At 35.1% G+C, this 19,788-nt stretch overlaps 1 protein-coding gene and 1 long non-coding RNA gene across 7 annotated transcripts in view; one reads left to right on the forward strand and one right to left on the reverse strand.

Annotated features, from left to right (window-relative positions):
- Positions 1–7,947, forward strand: part of zdhhc18a (zDHHC palmitoyltransferase 18a) — a 21,428-nt gene extending 13,481 nt beyond the window's left edge. Inside the window, exons 9-11 of one of the 4 annotated variants that reach the window (XR_011006578.2) lie at positions 80–182; positions 2,604–2,710; positions 5,890–7,947. Coding sequence is in view for 3 of the 4 variants with exons in the window: in XM_073925156.1 (XP_073781257.1) it covers positions 80–182; positions 5,890–6,234 (448 nt within the window). In the remaining variant the exon portion in view is untranslated. 4 annotated transcript variants of the gene reach the window in all.
- A 4,682-nt stretch (positions 7,948–12,629) lies between these two features.
- LOC141378236 (uncharacterized) overlaps positions 12,630–19,788 on the reverse strand; it is a 65,055-nt gene continuing 57,896 nt past the window's right edge. For all 3 annotated transcript variants that reach the window (XR_012392242.1, XR_012392243.1, XR_012392244.1), the window contains one exon: positions 12,630–15,653. This is a non-coding gene — a long non-coding RNA (uncharacterized lncRNA). The remainder of the gene's footprint in view (positions 15,654–19,788) is intronic.

The raw sequence follows: 19,788 nt of genomic DNA on the forward strand, positions 1-19,788 counted from the left end.
ACAACAACAAATATGCTAAGTACAGTCTGTGCCGTGTTTTTAAAGTCACAATAGGTCACATCCTTGTCATCTTTTGCAGCTTGATTGACAGAAGAGGCTTTGTACCTCCAGAGGACGCACCTCAAACTGTGACCTCTGACGCTGAGCTCCCTGCTTTCATGGCCAAAAATGACACAAACATGGTGAGAGAATGCCGTTTAAAAAATAGTTTCAAGTATTGTGGCTGTGGTTTTTAAAATCCTCAAAGCATAAAAAGCATTCCATTGCCTTTCAAGCCCTAAACTACAGTTCAAAGAAAAAAATAAATCTTCATTTTAATTGGCAAGGATGCATTAAGGTCAAAGATGCATCCGATTTGACAGTAATGAACTAGTTGTTAGTTCTTCTGCTTAATATTTTTGTGGAAACAGTAAAATGCTACTAATAAAAAACTGTATAAAAATAGTTTGATAATTAGTATGATAAAACAATATAATTAGTATGATAAAATAGTATTTCTTTACATTTTAAACTCTTGTATTCTTTAAGGGTACACTAATCTTAAGTGAGCTTTAATTGATTTATTCAAAGGTGAAAATTTATCACAGTTTGTACAAAAAGCAATCTTTTTTCTAGAATCGATAATGTTGTTAATCGATAACCGTTGTTAATGATTGATCACCACTGAAAAAATGATCATAATAGAGCAACACACAATCACATCTTACATCTTTTAGAAATGACTGATGACAGTTTGTCTCAACTTAAAATATACTACAAAAGGAAACATTAAAAAATACAAAAAAAATGGCTCTTTATACTGTATTTTAATTTAAATACACCTTTTATGAGCTTAAGATACTTTCAATGGTAATATAAATGTAAACAGAAACTACAAATTACACACACATTTAACCGATCTGATTTAATCACATGTAATATAAACCACAGCTAATGATGTCTTACTGGGAAACGGCTCATATTTATAGTTAATTAGTCGTGCTTCTGTTCTGTTTGATGTATGAACATATGCGCATGGAAAATTTCCGGTTTCCGAGCTGAACTGCGCAGCAATCTATGATAATTAAACCGTTCAAATTAAACAGTTTGATATTATTGTGTGGAGCACTGGCTGTTGTCAGATTCCTTGTGCAGACAATAATCTCAGTGTATAATTACAATTAATAACAGAAATAATGTTTAAAAATGTAAATTGATACTTCAGACTGACATGCTACAGAAATATTTAGAAATAACTGACTTTAAACCTTTTTTTCTTTTGGTGAAAGTACTACTAACTTTTGCACAGTACTATATATAAGCAATATCACATGAGCAGCAGTGCGATATAGCTGTATATTAACACTGGTGAGAGGAGTGCGTTGTGTCACACCAGTGACTACAGCCATATAGCACTGCTATGAGTATGATATTGTGTTTATACATCAGTTCAGCAGCATAATCGTGTATATAAAAAGAAATACCTCAAAAGATCCTTGTACATGGGACTACTTTCTTTCGCCATTCATTCATAACTGCAGCGGACAATCAAAACAGCAGAAACTGTTAAAAACGTGTCACTTTAGAGCTAGTGTTAAAAGGATTTTCTAACCTAATATCCAAGGTGATAACAAAACATGTGATTTTGCCCACATTTTAAGATTATAAGGCTGAACAGCATGAAATGCCATCAGTCTAGAGACATTTCCCAGTATTTTTTATTTGCATTCGGGAGATCACAATAAGTAACCCCAAAAAAGGCAAACACTGACAGATTACTATAGTATGAATACAGCACTACATCATACACAAGAAAAAGATCGACTTAGAATGTCACTTACACGTTTTTATAATGATTTGATCAGCTATAGTTTGAAATACGAAAAGAAAATACTGAGTTTTTCCTCCCCTAAAGATTATTATGCAGTCTCTGTCACCATCTTGTGGCGGAACATCAACCATCTTTGCTCTGCTCAGTATGACAGGCTGATGGTCCCCGATCTCTGAAGTTATAAATATTTAAACTAGGCACTGTCTTCATTAATAAACTGCAATGTTAAAATCTAAACAACCACATTCTCCTGAAAAAGCCTCAAAAATATATTGTTGCCCAACAGCTGCAATTTTTGTCAAACTGTAGTGATCTGCTGTCACTCTATGTGGATGGAGTAATACATGAGTGAAGAGGCTGTAAAAGTGCTGTTATTGCAGCATATCACACGGCTATCAGCTTGGCGAACGAGACAGAACTGTTGTATAAAGATATTTAAAAACACTTTCTTTTTGGAGTTTTTAAATGATCCCATACAACTTTTTCATGCAGAAAATGTATTAATGGACACTTTTGAATAGATTTCTGATGGAGTGATATTTCAGGTTCATTAATTGTATTTATCATAATTAATTTACTCTTTATATGTACATTTATATTTTATATGCTGATATATTTAAAACCCAATTGTTAAATTACTGTAAATATTTTATTAAAACAATATTGAAATGGAGTATAAATGTCAATCTCAATAAAAGGAATGCTCTATGGGTTAATGGTAAATGACTGGTAAATATTAAGAGTCTTTCAAAGTCCAGTCCAAATGGTGTGACTTTATTATGTTGTTTTAAAGTTGCCCTGATGTTTGAAGTTGTAAACCCCTCACAGGAGGAGAACTGTCAGGAGTTTGCTCTCTCCTGCACTGCCTGAAGGCTCCTGCAAGCTCTTTGACGTTTGATGGTAAGGGTGTGTTATGAGGCCGCTTGCATGCCATTCCCCGACCGCCCTCTCATGACTCTTTGGCCTTTACTCTGCCTTTTATTTGAACTGTCTGCTTGGCTTTCATTTCTTTGCTTTTAAAACCACCATCATAAGACCCGTCCGCCGCGCTCGCGAGAGAGGAAACCGTCGGGTTCCTTGTCTGTTTTCTGTTCCTTCTGGATGAGTTTTAGCTGACATCTGTTTTTACTCCATTTTATGATGGTCATGTGTTCGTACATTAGTGTTCGCCAGAGGTCTGTACTTTTGATTTGCCTCCATTACATCATCGTTTCCTAATTAATGTATCATCATCATCACGATTCAATCTCGTAATCATCCACTCTTGGGATTGTTGACTGAGGTCACATTAGTTATCATGCGCATGTGTTCATTCCGCCTCCTCGTGATGGATGTTCATCCTGATGTTAAGGAGGTGTTTTCATCTGCGTGACCCCTGGAGATCCCCCTTCTAACATCATCTGCGCTGCTTCAGCCTGAGCTCATTGGAAAACTTGAAACGAGATGCTCTGCTTTCATTGGTCACTGCATTTTCATCTTCTCGTTTTCTCTGGCAGTACTAACCTACTCGCATCTTTACTGTGTTCTGGCAAGTTGATTGTACTCGTGTTTTTGGTCTGCTGTCTAACGTCAGTTGACACTTTGTGTATTTTCAGTGATTGTGATGTTCTTTTGTCAGTCCCTCCAGTATTTTGCGACTCGTTCAGGTTTTTTCTCATTATTAGGATACTACATTTAACATGTACTCTAATGTATTATGCAGGTTGCAAATGTAGAAATGCATGACACAAAGAACAAATAAAATAGATCAAGGTTTTTTTTTTTTTTTAATAAGAAACAAATGGCAAAACAAAAGATACAGATGCAAACAATGCTTTAATTTAGGAACTTGGCTAATTAAAGATCAAAATTGATTTAACGAGTTAATGCTGCCTTTAATGCGTAATTAAATATTGTACATTTTGTGTTTGGAGAAATGGTAATATTCTGATTAAACACAGAAGAAGAAAAAGTAGTTTCATGATGCTAGTCTAGCATAAGGTTTTATTTTCATTAACAAAAAAGTTAAACTCATGGGGAAAAAAATAGACAAACTCGTACTTGGATCATTTTTAGCACTTTATTGCTTATGAGATATCACAAATATGTAGAACTTAATCATTAAATGAGAGCACTCAGCAAAACTGTGGCATTTTAACACACTAATATCTATTTAATCCTGACCCATTTAAATCTGTCTAACCCACTAATTTTGTCAAACCACCAAGCCATATTAAACAGTAACAGCTTTTGCTTAGTTCATTTAGCTTATACCCAGTGGCTGCCGTCTACATAGCTGTATACTTTCATTTGTGGTCCAAAATTGTATTACATGGACAAAAAAAAATTAAAATTAAAATTAATTACTCCCATTCTCAAAACATAAGGGCATTTTTTAATCTAGATTAGGCATGGGATGATAACCGTTTTAAAGGTATACCACGGCTTGGAAAAGTCAAGGTTTTAAAACCGGCAGAATTTTCTTCTATTCCGTTCCTGTGTATGTAACTTTATTTTTTTTTTTACATTTTAAGTTTTTTAGTATAACAATATCTCCAGCTGAAAAGATCTCCAAACATGCCTTTTCAAGTTGAAAGAAATCTGATTATATTAGAAACTAATAAATACAGCAGAAGTCAGTGATTTATTTTAATTGTTTAGCCGCACCTGTTTACTGCTTCAAAATATTTAAAAGTTTTTCAAAATAAAATATACTGTGTTCAAAGAGGATTTTCATCAAGACATTTAAAAGGAACATATTTTAGAAATGTAATCGCAATACTGATAAATCGTGATATTTTTATCCAAAGTTATCATACCGTCAGAATCTTTTACCGGCCCATACCAAATTTAGATACATTTACCATATTTTTCATAAATGCGTGCACAACATCTGTATGAATGCATAACAGCTAGTTGTTAAAGTGATAGTTCACCATTTACTTAACATTCACCTGTTTGAGTTTCTTCTGTTAAACACAAAATAAGATATTTAGAAAAATGCTGTAGCTGGCTTCCACTGACTGTCATTTTCATATTTTTACTTCTAAGGATGTCGATAGGGGCCAGCTATAGCATTTTTCCAAAATATATATATATTTATCTTTATCTTCTTCTGCCTTTTAGTAGTTTGAGACAAGATATTGTTTAAGAAATAAAATATAGAGAATTAAGTCTGTAAAAATAGCTAGCAAAAGTACTGGCAGTTTATTACTGACCCCAACCCAGATGATACATCACTTTAAACTATTAAAAAAGTTTGTTTCTTTTTCTTTTTTTTTATAAATGTCAAAACCTTTTGGAGGAAAGATCAAGTTCCCATAATGCAATTCAAAAGAATAATAAACTCATACAGATTTAAAACAAAATGTGGTAATTTTTTTAATTTTTAAGCACCAGCTTAATAATTTAGTTATAAACTTGTATATAAACTTTTTTTGTGTGCACTTTTTAATTTTTGGTGTGTGTGTGTGTGTGTGTTTGTGTAGGGCATCCACGGGGTCTTAATGTCTTAAATTTAAAAACCCAAATTTTAGGCCTTAAAAGGTGTTAAAATTCACTGAAATGTTGTCTTGTAGGTCTTAAATCATTTTAAACGGGACTTTATTTTTCTTTGTTTATGTAAAGTAACCTAATTGGTCCAACACACATCCTATCACCAACAACACATCTCAATAAATCTTTTAGCAAAACTGTAACTAATATTATAACAGTCTGTTGTGTTAACATTTTAGTTTTTTTTTTTTTTTTTTAATAACTAAGGTCGGCTTGTTTTGACAGATTATTTAAAATATAGATAGACTTTTTAGATTTTTCTTTTTCTTTCTACTGGGCAGCTGGTCTTTCTACTTCTAATCCTTAGCATGTAGCCTGATAGAATTCTGCCATGTCATTCATAATGGTCTTAAAAAGGTCTTAAAGTCTTAAATTTGATTTGGGGAAACCTACAGAAAATCTCTGGGTGGTAAAATTCAAATAAAAATTATGCAATTAGTTGATTTTCACACTGTATTCATTAATCTCGCAATCGGAAAACACTGGAGGGACTGTTTGATTGTTTTTAAGTCTTCTTAACCCTTTTGTCGCCATTCTTTTTACAGTGCGCACAGGGCACAAAGGAGCTTTTAGAATCGATGGCAAACTCCACAGTGATCCAGAGCACCTGTGCTCCCGGCAAACCCAAAACCGCCCCGGTTACCCAAGAGAGTCTACTAAATACTGTCTCCATAACTGTCTCTCCTCCCAGCAAACCTCCTTCCAACGGCTGCTCGGGCCGCCAGGCTCGACGGCCCATAGATGTGCCCTGCTCCCAGAGAGGGCTCAAACGTGCAGCTCTTCACACCCATAAACCCATGCTGCGTCTGCCCAGTCCTCTCTACTCCCTCAGTGACAGTCCACTCATTCTTAGTGACGCTCCTGACATGGGCTTCATTCCACTGAACTGAGCGCAGTATCTCTGCCACCAGCAATCTTGTGCAAATACTCTTCACTCTGTTACCAGAACAGCATCACACTTTTTTTTTTTTACTTTTTTTTTTGACGTTTGACGTTCTAAGCTCAGGATCCTCTCAGGAAACATGCCATCTTTCAACAAAAGAGAATAAACCTGCATTGTTTTTTTTCAGTTCCGTTATCATACATTTGATGGAGAGAATTGCAAAGCTTCTTGAGAAGATGCTTTTGGTTTTCAATCCAATCTTGCACAAAAAATCAGCAGATGATCAGTGTTTTTTCATGGAACTTTGAGCCATTTCTCCAGCCTTTTGTCACCCCCTTAGACCTAATGCAATAATTCTACGCTTTCAAAGGTCATTTGGGTCTAAACAAGCCTTACTTTGGAGATGCTTCTATTTATTTTGAGTGGTGTTAAAGACCTGCTACAATAAAGTCATTGGCTAAAAAGTATTCGCACCAACAGCCAAGTAGATGCACGGCAGTTACGGATTGGAGAGCTCGGGATTAGTGTTATTGAGTTTTCCATGTTTGTGATGCGCTGTTACTGTTGGTCCAGGAGTTGTTTTCTCCTGTATAACGTTGTGGTTTCCAGTGAATTCACAGATTTCTTATTTTTGTTTGTTTTGTGTCCTTTTACTACCGGGTTTTTCCTTCTTTAAATGTTTTTTTGGACACCCAAGTGAAATTTTACAGTGATGATATTTTCCCCTTTAAGATAATTAATCTAGTTTCTTGTTATTAGATGGAAAGTGATAAATCACACAGCACAAAAACATTTCGAAGAACTGTTAGCCGTAAGTCATAATCAGTAATCTTGTGCAAATGTGGAAGTGCGCTTTTTAGAAAATTTATACATTTCAGTAGCACCTTAAAGTTTTTTTATTTTTTTTTATTTTTACATTTAAAATGTTTTAACATTTAAGTCATGCGTTAGATAGATCAGTGTTTCTCAACCACGCTCCTGTAGGACCACCAGTTCTGCTCATTTTCCATGTCTCCTTCCCCAAACGCACCTAAAGTCAGATCATCAGCTCATTAGCAGAGACTGAAAGACCTGTAATGGGTGGGACAGAGAAAGGAGGCATCTAAAACATGCAGTGTTGGTGGTCCTCCAGAAACATGGTTGAGAAACACTGCGAAAGGTAATGATGATGTTCAGCTTTTTTTAATAAGCCCTTTAACCTAGTTTTAAAGTGTTACCCAGTGTTAAATTGATGAAATGTAATATCTGAGTATGACTACAAATATAATACATATGGATAATAATGACATTTTTAGATCATAAAATTTGTATACATCTTTGTAAGATAAATCTCTGAAAATCATTTTTAATCTTGGAAAAACCCTGGTGCATTTCTGACTTTTCATTGGTGGGTCAACAATTGCTTTTGAATTGTTATTAGTGTTTTAACTAAGCTTCAGTAAAGAACTGTTGTAACTTAAACCTTTTGCCTTGAGATGATGGGTTACTGATGAGTTATTTACATCGTCGTCTTTTAATAAATAGAAGTCTGGCACAGTAATAAATTCAACAGTATACATTGCAGAAATGTCTTGCACATTTAAGAGCTAGACCTTAAACTGATGTCTATCACTGCCAGAAGTGTCAGAGGGAAAGTAAAAGAATGTATAACTTGTGTTTTGTCTTATTATCCTTTTTCACCTGAAGACTTAAAGTAATAAAAAGAAAAGTTTTTTTTTCATTTCATTTGTGGCTGAATGCTTTCTTCGGTCGGGCATAATCAATGAAACCAGATCAGTTTCAAAAATAATACATTTACAAAATAAAAATCATACATCCACAAAACATTTACAAAATCCAATTTGTAAGTTCAAAACACAATTCAAAAATACACAAATCCAATTCATTAATAAAAAAAGACGATTAAATAATACCATATCCAATTTGTAAATATAAAAACTATTTAAAAATATGCAAAGTCAAATTGTAAATTCAAAATGCAACTAAAAAAATACACAAATCCAATTCAAAACAATTTAAAAATATGTAAATGCAATCCGTAAATTCAAAACACGATTGAAAAATAGACCAATCCAATTCGTAAATTCAAAACATGATTCAAAAATAAACAAATCCAATTTGAAAATTCAAAAAAGATTGAAAAAAAAAATAAAATACACAAATCCATTTTTGTAAATATTAAAAAGCAAATTCAATAAGTAAATTCAAAACGCATTTCTAAAATACACAAATCCAATTCATGAATTAAAAACATGATTCATAAATACACATCCAATTCATTTGATGAAAATGTTTATGATTTTACTTGTGAATTTAGGAAGTGTTTTTACAGATGTAAAAATTATATTTTGTAAATGTGAATTGTGCTGTGCATGTAGGAATTTTATCTAGTAAATTTATTATTTTTGAGACTGATCTGGCTCTATATAATCTCACACTGCATCTTCTTGTTGTGTTCAATGATGCCAAACAGCAGATTCATCTCAACAGTAGATGGCACAGTTTTCCACTTCTTGTTTGCAAATATCTAAAGAGGACATAGCTTCTTTTCATGGTTTACTGCCTGTTGCGTGATTGATTTGAGCATTTGCATTCTCAGTACTTGAAGTATTTTGGATGTGATATTTGGCTTTACCACAGTGCCATCAAGCTGACATTTATGTAACAAAATTGGATATGGGAAATGCTGAAATGCATAATTATGGGGTTGTTATATCCTCTTTCTTAGAGTAACCTAGTCTAGCTTTATAAAATGATGTGGGAACTGTAGAGAAGAACAACATCAGAGTTTGAACTTAGCCTTTTTCCTATTTCCAGTACCTTTCTCTCAGCATTCAGATCTCTCTTTAAAGTGTTAATTTAAATATTCCTCATTCATTTTTTTTTTTTACATGGATCCAATAATTTTGAGGGAAAAACACTTTCATTTTTCTCATGATATGGATTTGAAGTTAGTCTACAATGGTTTGTTTTAAATATTTTTCATATGAAGTCCACCCCTACTCTGATTGATCAGAGGTTGTTCCCTGAGGTTTTAATTTTGTTTAAATAACTTTTCCAAAACCACACTGTAAAAAAATATTGGTTAATTAACAGGTTTCGTACTTTGTGATTCACGTGTATTTTCTGTATAATTACGGTTGTGAATTGCATTATGGAATTGCATTTATCTCTGCACTGTCGAATTTTGAGGTTGAAAATTGTGCAGTTTCACAAAGTGACTTTTATTGGCATTTTAATAGTTCGAGACCAGATATTGTTTAAGAAATAATATGTAGAGAATAAAGTCTGAAACATACCAACAACATCAACCCTGACGATATATCACCTCAAACTGTTAAAAATGACACTTTTTTTTTTTTTTTAAACGTTTTTTTCAAGGTCACAAAATGCAAGTAAATAAAAAAAAAGTGTAAGTAAATAAAACAAACCTGAATCACAAAATACGGAAAATTATCAATTTACAGATTTTTTTTTTTTTTACAATGAATCTACATTTATACATCTGCAAAGATGCCGAATTCCATATGCCAGGCCAATACTTGGAGCCTTCACCTTTTTACTAAACAATACCTGTGTAAAGTGATGACATTTTGATGCGTCTTAGCATTGGTGTACATCATGGGTCTCAAACTCTATTCCTGGAGGGCCACAGCTCCGCATAGTTTTGCTCCAACCCTGATCAAACACAGCTGACCAAAGTAATCAAGCTGTTCAAGACTAATAGAGACTTTAAAGCAAGTGTGAGTTGGAGCTAAACTATGCAGAAGTGCGGCCCTCCAGGAATTGAGCTTGAGAACTGTGGTGTACATACACCAATGCCTAGACAAATAATTTGTTATGTGTGCAGAATGCATCTCCACGGTTGGTTAACATGAAGTAAATCTAACACTTCTTCAGGAAAGACATCACAATGTCATCTTTTTAAAGACTCATTTTCTAGTGTTTATATTAAAGGTGCCCACAGTAGGGCCCGCAGACCAAAGTTGGCCCATGGTAGCCTTTGGTTTGGCCCGCCATCCCATCTAAAATGAGAGGAAAAATTATGGGTAGTTGGTTGGATTGAATGCTTTTGACATTTCAAATTTGGCGTATACCCTTTTGTTTCTTTGCTAAATCGAGGAGCTACAAAAAAAGCCAACTAAAATTAAATGTTGTGAGACTTAAAATGTAAATACTGTCACTTGACAGAGGACAATGAACAAGACATCATTGAGCAAATCAAGGCAAAGGCAGAAGCAGCTCGATTAGTGTATTCAGTATTAAGCTCCATTGTGTTATAAGTTGGTTGTTTATGTTTTTACTATAATAATTTAATTAAAAAGTAAAATTATACTGCATTTTCATTTAATATGCTTTAAAGCAACTTTTTACAGTTATTTTAAAATGAGCACATGTTATGTAATACTGGTATATTTAACTTTGGCCCACAGCTCTTAATCAAGTTTAGTTTTTGGCCCTTTACAAGAAAAATTTTGGGCACCCCTGGTTTATATTAACACGATAACGACTGCGTTTTCCAAAACTTTTATTTTGTAACCTTTTTTTATTCAATTCAATTCAATACACCTTTATTTGTATAGCGCTTTTACAATGTAGATTGTGTCAAAGCAACTTCACATAGAAGATGATAGTAAATTGGAACAGAGTAGTTTTCAGTGTTTAAATTCAGTTCAGTTTAGTGTGGTTTAAAATCAATACTGAGAGCCTAAACACTGAAGAGCAAATCCATCGATGCGCAGCTCTACAGATCCTGAACCATGCAAGCCAGTGGCGACAGCGGCGAGGGAAGAACTTCACTAATTGGCAAAATTGAATAATTAAAAAACCTTGAGAGAAACCAGGCTCAGATGGGCACGACCATTTCGTCTCTGGCCAAACGTCTTGTGTAGAGCTGCAGTCAAGGTGCCGGAAGCTGGACCTCGGCAAAGACTCGTCTGTCTCTGGAGCGTCACAAGAATCAGTCTCATGCTCTCCACTCCTCCATGACCACCACAGCAGCTGCTCAGGATACGGCCTGGTCCAGGATATGGAAACCTTGGGATCATCTCGTTGCTGGTCTTGGATGGAATCAGTGGCGCTGCATAGTCTGAGGACCTCGGGATGAGTATCCCCAGGTGGAAATAGAGAATAAAGAGAATAATTAGCATATTTGCTGTTCATAGTGTAAATAAACGAGATGCAAAAAAGTTTTTAATCTAGTTTTGAATTGGGAGAGTGTGTCTGAGCCTCGAACATTATCAGGAAGGCTACTCCAGAGTTGAGGAGCCATATATGAGAAGGCTCGACCTCCTTTAATTGACTTTGCTATGATACTACCAGAAGCTCTGAGTTTTGAGATCTTAAAGAGCAAGTTGGATTGTAAAGAAAAAGAAGGTTGGTTAGATAAACAGGAGCTAGATTATTTCAAGCTTTATAGGTAAGAAGCAATATTTTAAATTCAATACGAATTGTGTTTTCAGTAACAAAAACACTATTGTAATCAGACCAAATGTTATGTAAATGGTCCTAAAGATGACAACACCAAATAGATGCTTGAGGGCAGCCAATGAAGACCAGAGGGGTTGGCATTATGGAGTTTTGTCCAAGAAGTGAAACTTTAATTGCTGACAAATGGTTTTGGCAGTTTAGAATTGATGTCAGCACCAACATGTAGCCTTACTGTGCTTCGGTTGTGCCAAGTTCGAAATAATATTCTAATAAAGCATGCATAATAATAAATATAATTTCAATAAACTTTTTAGGTTCTGTCATATTAAAATGGCCATAATTTAGTCAAACTCTATATGAAAATGTGTCTGAATAAAACAGATTTGATTTGCTGACAGAGTGCCGTAATTCACAGGAACTACCATTAAATTTGAAGAGGTGTGCTTAAAGCACAAGTTGAATTGAGGCTTTGTTAGAATTTCTGTGGGTGGCATGTATAAGCATCTCTTCATGTGAGCTCGGTGAACTTGTTTTTTTTCTAATTGACTGTAAGACAAGGTTTTTTAGATTTTTATCTCAATAATTAGCTTTAAATGGAGACAACATCCGCTTTAAGTGCTGTGTGTCACTTTTGACTGACGATTTCCAAAACAACATCAAATGTGGTTAAGGAAAAGTGTCTGTCACTGCAGAACCATAAAATAAGGGTGTTCGGCTTAGACCACATCCTCTTAACATTCAGTCAAATGCATATAATGGTTAAAGAACACGTTGTAGACTGTGGCAAAAACTTTAGTCTGGACCGCTTCACTTTGGCAAGAGAAAAATCACAAACTGCTTTTTTTTCCCCACCTACGCTGATCTCAATCAAGCAGAATTCAACCGTGTCAGCATGTACTCATTTGTCATTTTGCACATCAGATACAAACATTCCTCTTCTGCCACAGGTGATTACCTTTTTTTTTTTTTTTTGTAGATACCAGACAAACAGGTAGTAATCATGACTATTCATAACACATTTGCTGTGCTTGCCAAAGCTGCTGAAATCGCTTTCGCTTACTGTGCAAATTTTTAACTCTTTGTATTATGCTTAAAATTGTGTTAAACCAAAGTCCCTTTAATGCAAGTCATTTTTCTCGACAGCCATCTTTGAAACACCTCTTGGGCATTCTGTCTGAATGGGGAAACATCAAATTTGCCAAGCTTACCATTACATTACATAACATATTTGGAATCACCAATACAATTAAACAACTCTCTCTTAAGTTTTGTTTCTAAACATCACTTAACAATCAAACTACATCTGCATATTTTCAGGTTGCCCAAGCTGAAGCACATGCGCACTTGAAGGTAACGAGATCACGACACCGACCTCATTTATGGCCATTCTTACATATTATCATACATTGAGTAATGTTTCGTCCGATCACACAGCTCTTCGAAGTAATTCACAACTTGATCTTGACGGCGAATCTCCTCCAGAAATGACAGCGACTCTTTGTTTACAATTTTGTGGGACGTTTGAGTAGTTGCTGTCAAGTGACATGCGTTTGACCGTATGGCCTGCACCTCACATTCGTTTCATACAGATTACAAAACCAAAAAAGTTTATTATTAAGTGTAGTTCTGATGAGTTTGCTGACCACCAATCTGTCGTAAAAGCACACGTCTGGTCCGAGCCCCTCCCCCGGAGCATCATCTGTCTATATTGATCGATGATTGGTTCCTGTACTAGTAGGCGGGGCTTCATTCACCATGTTGATGTTAAATTTTTCCTTAATCAAAACTATACGAGTTACACATCTTGTGTATTCTATAGTCTTTGGTTAAACTAAGGGCTTATTCACACCAAACGTGTTTTTGCTTCTAAAAATGTGAGATCCGGCGCTCAGGAATGGGTTTTAAAAAAAGCACAGTGAAGCACAATGCCCACGTGATGCAATATTATTAACGTGATGTAATGATGACAATAACGGACCCATTAGAAATAGGAAAACATTATGTTATGATAAGCATTTGAAGATGCATCATATGACTCAAGACGATAAGCATCTTCTTTGCCATGATATAACTATAAATAAAACAGTTGTCATGCCAGCTTGCTAATAAACAGAAGCTTGCAATGCGTACTCTACCTCTGACCTCTTCAGATTAGTGCGCTGCTTTTGTAACTAACAGTGATGAGCTTTGAGTGAAGATCTTTCAACTTGACACGATGTCTAAAAAACGTGAAGCTCCCGTGCACAGCACTTCAAAAGATGTGAGTGTAACGGTCCATCCAGCGCAATTATACATTGAAAAACAATAGAAAAGTAGTGCATATAAAAGGAAACTGACCCCTAGACTAGGTTCACACTGCAGGCAAAAATGGCTCAAATCTGATTTTTTCCCCGATATGAGACTCAGATCTGTTTTTGTCATGACCATGTGAAAAGCACAAATGCATGAAATCTCATCTTTTAAATTCTCATCAGTGCCACTTTCATATGTGGTATTAAATCCAATACAGATCTGGGGCCTCATGTATCAACGCTGCGTACGCACAAAAACTTTGCGTACGCCAGATTTCACGCTCAGAATCGCTCACGTTTGGATTTACTAACAATGAACTGAACGTGGGAATGTGCGCAGGTTCACGGCAGGTTTCTGGCAGGCGTACGCACATTTTTTGTGCGTGTCTGTTTTATTTCCATTGGCGACTCCTAGAGGCAGTTGTGTTAAATTCTTCTCTACAAAGTGTCTGATCCTTGCAATGGCAGCTGTATGAGACGGGTTCATGTAGTAGGTATGTAAGATTTCCATACCACACAGTTGACCAGCTAAACATTAAAGCACAATTTGCAGCGGTCGCCTGTTTTCCCAATGTAATCTGAGCAATCTACTGCACGCACATTGCTATAAAGACACTATCTGAAGATGAATTTGCATGCGTGAATCAGAAACATTTCCATTCAATAAATGTGCAAATAAAATATGATGCACAAACTTATTGATGATTCCTACTTGTCTTTCTCGTGATAAATAGTGGGCAAAATCTGATATATAGCGGGGAAAAAAAGAAGAAAGAGTTTATCAGACGCTGGATTCGAGCCAAGTTTATGCTCGAGCGTGTCAGTACAAGATCACATGCTTCTTATGAGGTGCGCCACTGAGACTGCTAAGGGTGCTGCAACATTTTTCAGTTATAAACCACACTATTTCTGTTTTAAATGCACTCAGTGCGATGTTCAGACCCAACTGTGTTAACCGTATCAGCTAAACTCTCCCACTCTATTTTTTTCTTTTGTTGTTAATTCCGGAGAACAAACTTGCAAATAACACCGCTTTTCTCCAGTCTACCTCCGAAAGCAGCACCTCCATTTCACATTCTGTTCAAAGTTTCTCTTTTTGCTTGATTTTGCCGTTGCTTTTTCGTTGGGTTTTGCCATTAGCATAGTCATTAGCATATTCATACGGGGGAGGAGGCAGGGAGGGGTTTTGTGCTCGTGCATGTTGCGCTCAGTTTCACGTTCATTCAGATGTACAAAAGAATATGCGTGAGATTCGGCGTACGCAGTGTTTCATACATCTGAATTTTTTTCTGCGTACGCACATTTACAGCTTTGTGCGTACGCAATGTTTTAGTAAGATTTCCACGCAAGTCTTCGTACATGAGGCCCCTGATGTTTTGCTATGCATCCACAGTGTGAATTATGTCAGAATTTATGCAACTTTTACAAAATGTTCAGTCAGTGCGTCATGTAATCAGTTGCTGAATTCAAATCTGCTTTCCCATAAGAACTTGTCAACATAGGCTCATTCTGAAAACGTAGCCTTATACACATTTTTGGAGATCAGGAATTATGATGTATGGCTGCATTTTGGCTTTAAAACAAACATATATGATGCCGTTTTGTTTTATTCGTGCCTACCAGTGAACTGCTTACCCTCATATGGATGGCTTTTCTGCAGTTACCAGTTTGTCCAGTGGCTCGCTGTCTACATCGTAGGATGACGCTGAAAGAAGTTAACGATGACGGGGGGGTTGAGTCCGGTGAAGAACGTTTCCAGAAAGCAGGTAAGACAAAAACAAAACCCCAAAAATAACAATAACAAGTAAATAACAGGGTGAGAATGTGATAATATCTGAAAATGTGGTAAAAATGAGGCAAGAGCTTTTCTTTTTCTGTATTGCTTATGAAGTAGGGTGTTGGGGTCAATCGGTGCTTTTGAAAACACTGTTGGTTGGGTTTTTAGGGTGAGTCAGTTGGCCGACAACAACCTTTGGTGGATTTTCATGAGAAGAACAGGCACAAATGACACTTGCGAGAGAAATTTGACATTTTAAAAAGCATACAAAGCGGCCTTTAGCGGATTTGCCAAAACAAAAACGTAGCTCCTACGATGTATTTGGTGCTCTACTGAAATGTACATACGGCTACGTAATCAGAAAGAGCCTGGGTTGGAACTAGTCTAGTGCCATGCCAGAGAAAGACATGCTCCGTATCTGTCATAAAACTTAACAGTGTTTTCAATCACATCACATTCACATATTCAAGCATTCAAATATTTTAGGTTTCAGACATGGAAATACACTTATTAGTATTATCAAAACAACTATTTAGAGTTCAAAAAAAATTCATTTAATTATTATTGCCATTTTTGTTTGCAAAAAAAAAAACGGCAATAATAATCATATTAAACGATTTAACAATGTGCTTTATTCACATTAGTAAACTCTTGTACTAATGGCTGGTTGTACTTATGTTATCAGGTTAGGACTATGGGTAGTTCACACTGGAAATTTAATGTTGGCCACATTTGAACAGCTGTGCAAAAAAATCTGATCTGATCTTTGTATTGCATTATTCATATCACAATTTGCATTCCCGTTATTTTAAATACAGTATATTTATTAACAAATGATCAATGAACATTAATTTTACTATGTTTATCACAGTTTTAGCATTTATTGCATTTATTAAAATCCAAAGTTGCACTGTGCGTTGACAAGAGCTAACATCGAACAACTTATTTAACAAAGATAAATAAATGATGTAATTAATGTGATGTTCGTCATTGTTTGTTCATTTTGGTCGATACATGAACTGATCCCACCTTCTTTTAAAGTGTTAACTTCTGATTTAAATTTTTTTTTTATTAAATATGCTGTACCAGTGTCACATTATTGGTATATTGATTCCACTCCTAACTTCAAAAGCACACCCCATGATGCATTTTCATTTCTTTTTTTCTTTCTTTTCTTTTTTTTTTTTACTTTAGCTGTAAAAGCAGGTTTACAGTCTTGGATTTATTAGTCTAGAAAAAGAAGAAGCCAAGGGTTCTCAGCATCTGTGTCCAATATTAAAAGTACCACATGTTAGAGTCAACTGACAAAAAGATTTACATTAAACTTTGCTTGTTATTTCACATTTAGTTTCGAGCTGTGCCTGTTTGGTAATGACTTATTATTTAATTAACCACTATTAAGGGTGCTTAATTTCTTATGCACCATTCATTCAGCTTGTTCTTGCGTGAAATGAAATCATTGCCAATTCTACTCCCATTTTATACACTGGATTTCATACAATGGTGGTTCATGGTTGATCAGTCAGGAAATCATACACAGTCAGGAAATCAAACAGCCATGCTTTTATGCTTGTCTCATGATGATATCTATAGTTTTTTTTAATACTACAAAGGGTTTGCTGGCACAGGTCAGAGGGAGAGGGCAGTATTTTATTGCAGATGTCAAGGCCAATGATTGATAATGCAAAAGCGTAATGCTCTTCAGATGGACGTGTTATATGCGGAGGCTTGGAGACCTGGGTTCATGCCCTTCTCTGTCTCTCATTCTTTCTGAGTCAGGAAAACAGGCCTGCGTTGGTTTAGGCAATGCTTTTGTGTCCGAAGATTCGAGATTTCAAGAAGATTCAAGATTCGAGTTGGTGCACTTGCTTTTTATAGGCGTGTAAACTTAAAACATAACACTTAAATCTTTAGTTTCAAAAGAACAATAAGGTCCCATTATTTGAGCAATACATGTACAACATTTATTGTTCAGCTCAATATTCATTGCATTATTAAAATTCATTCAAAATGACTCTTGTTAACATGATTCACTTCGAGTTAGTTAACACTAACAATGAATGACTTTATTTTCATAAACTAATGTTGACTAATATAAATAAATACTGTAATATATGTATTATTTAATGTTTATGTCAGAAAATAAGAATAAAGTATTGAATTTGGTATCGTTACCGAAATGTCAAAAACGTCCATTTCCTACTAACACTTGAGTTAGCTTCCTTAAACAGTGCTGATTGGCTGTTGTGTTTACGTGTTCGACAGGAATTACTGTGATTTGTGAATGGTTAATCAGCGATGTTTAAATCAATGGATCATTTTAAAGTTTCAGTACTGATTAATACTGAAAATTATAAACTTGATACTTTATACTTTTGACAACCCGTTTTACTAAGATAAAAATGTAACAATATATTTATTACAGTATTTATTCATATTAGTCAACAATAGCTTTTCAGTGATTTTACCAATTACTAAACTAGACAATTGGTACTTGATTTGTATGGATTGGTCAACCCTGGTAAATATGAATGAAACCTTATTGTAAACTGAGTTTTTAGAAATTCTAATAAAATTGTTTTTATATTATATTATATTTTATACACTTACTGGCCACTTTATTAGGTACACCTGTCTAACTGTTGGTTAACGCAAATTTCTAATCAGCCAATCACATGGCAGCAACTCAATACATTAAGGCATGTTGACATTGTCAAGAAGATCTGCTGCAGTTTAAACTTAGCATCAGAGTGGGGAAGAAAGGTGATTTAATTGACTGAACGTGGTATGGATGTTGGTGCCAGATGAGCTGGTTTGAGTATTTCAGAAACGGCTGATCTACTGGGATTTTCACCATCTCTAGGGTTTACAGAGAATGGTCCATCAAACAATCCTGATAAAAATCTTGCACCACAGTATCCATAAAATTTTAGGTAAGCAACACAAATATATATATATATATATATATATATATATATATATATATATATATATATATATATATATATATATATATATATATATATATTTAACTCTTTATTTATTTAAATATTTGTGTTGCTTACCTAATATTTTGTGGATACTGTGGTGCAGGTATCCGGATTGTTTGATGAATGGAAAGTTTAAAAGTAGCATTTATTTAAAAGAGAATTTTTAAAAAATGCTGTGTTTGTAAATGTTATTTGTTGTGTTTCTAGTGAAATATAAGCCCAGAACAATACAAACAGATCTCTTTGGCTGAACTCAGACTGCAGTTCAATTTGATTGCCAGATTACCTTTTAGATCTTTTTCCTGTTCTGTACACACACACACACACACACACACAGCTCAGTAATTTATGGGAGTGACAACCAAATTAACTCCCTAAAAAGCCATTAAACTCCCTGTTAATGGCATAATGGATGCATCTGTAATTAAAGCACTTCACTCCGGGGTTTTAATGCAGCTGTCACTCCTAAACTTTACAATTATATGTGGCCAAATAAAAATTAGCACAAAACAACACTGATTGTTTGAAAGCACCATGTTCGCCAGAACCTAAAAACTTTTATCGTAGCACGAGGCATGTTTTTTTTTTTTCCTCAATGACTTTTCAATTAGTTTTAGTGAGTGCCTAGAGGACAATATGATAAATGACGGAAGGGTAAAGTATCACATAATTGTTTGTTCACATGTCAGAGCACCTACTTCAAACACGAAAACGCTGATGTATTTCCCCTCAGTCACAGCCACTGTGTTGCATATCCATAAACCGATCATATAGTGTTATAATCTCTTCAGCTAACTTGAATGAAAGCAAAAAACAAACAAACATTTAGCTGTTAACATTTTCTGTGTCCATTAGTAAGAACAGTCATTGACCCTTTACTCAATTAGCTGCCTATGCTAATGAATGTGACCAGAAATGGGACAAAGGTAAGCCATGGTTCATAGGCCAGAGCTTGTACTAGATTTGTTAATGACTTCAGCTCAGAGCCTCCCTTCACTTGTAATTAGATGAGTAGCCTGACAGGTTAAGGATTAGACAAAGCTCGCTAATAGACTGTGAGTTGCATTTACTCA

This window comes from Danio rerio, chromosome 16 (genome assembly GCF_049306965.1).
Source record: "Danio rerio strain Tuebingen ecotype United States chromosome 16, GRCz12tu, whole genome shotgun sequence".
In the NCBI taxonomy this organism is placed as follows: Eukaryota; Metazoa; Chordata; class Actinopteri; order Cypriniformes; family Danionidae; genus Danio; species Danio rerio.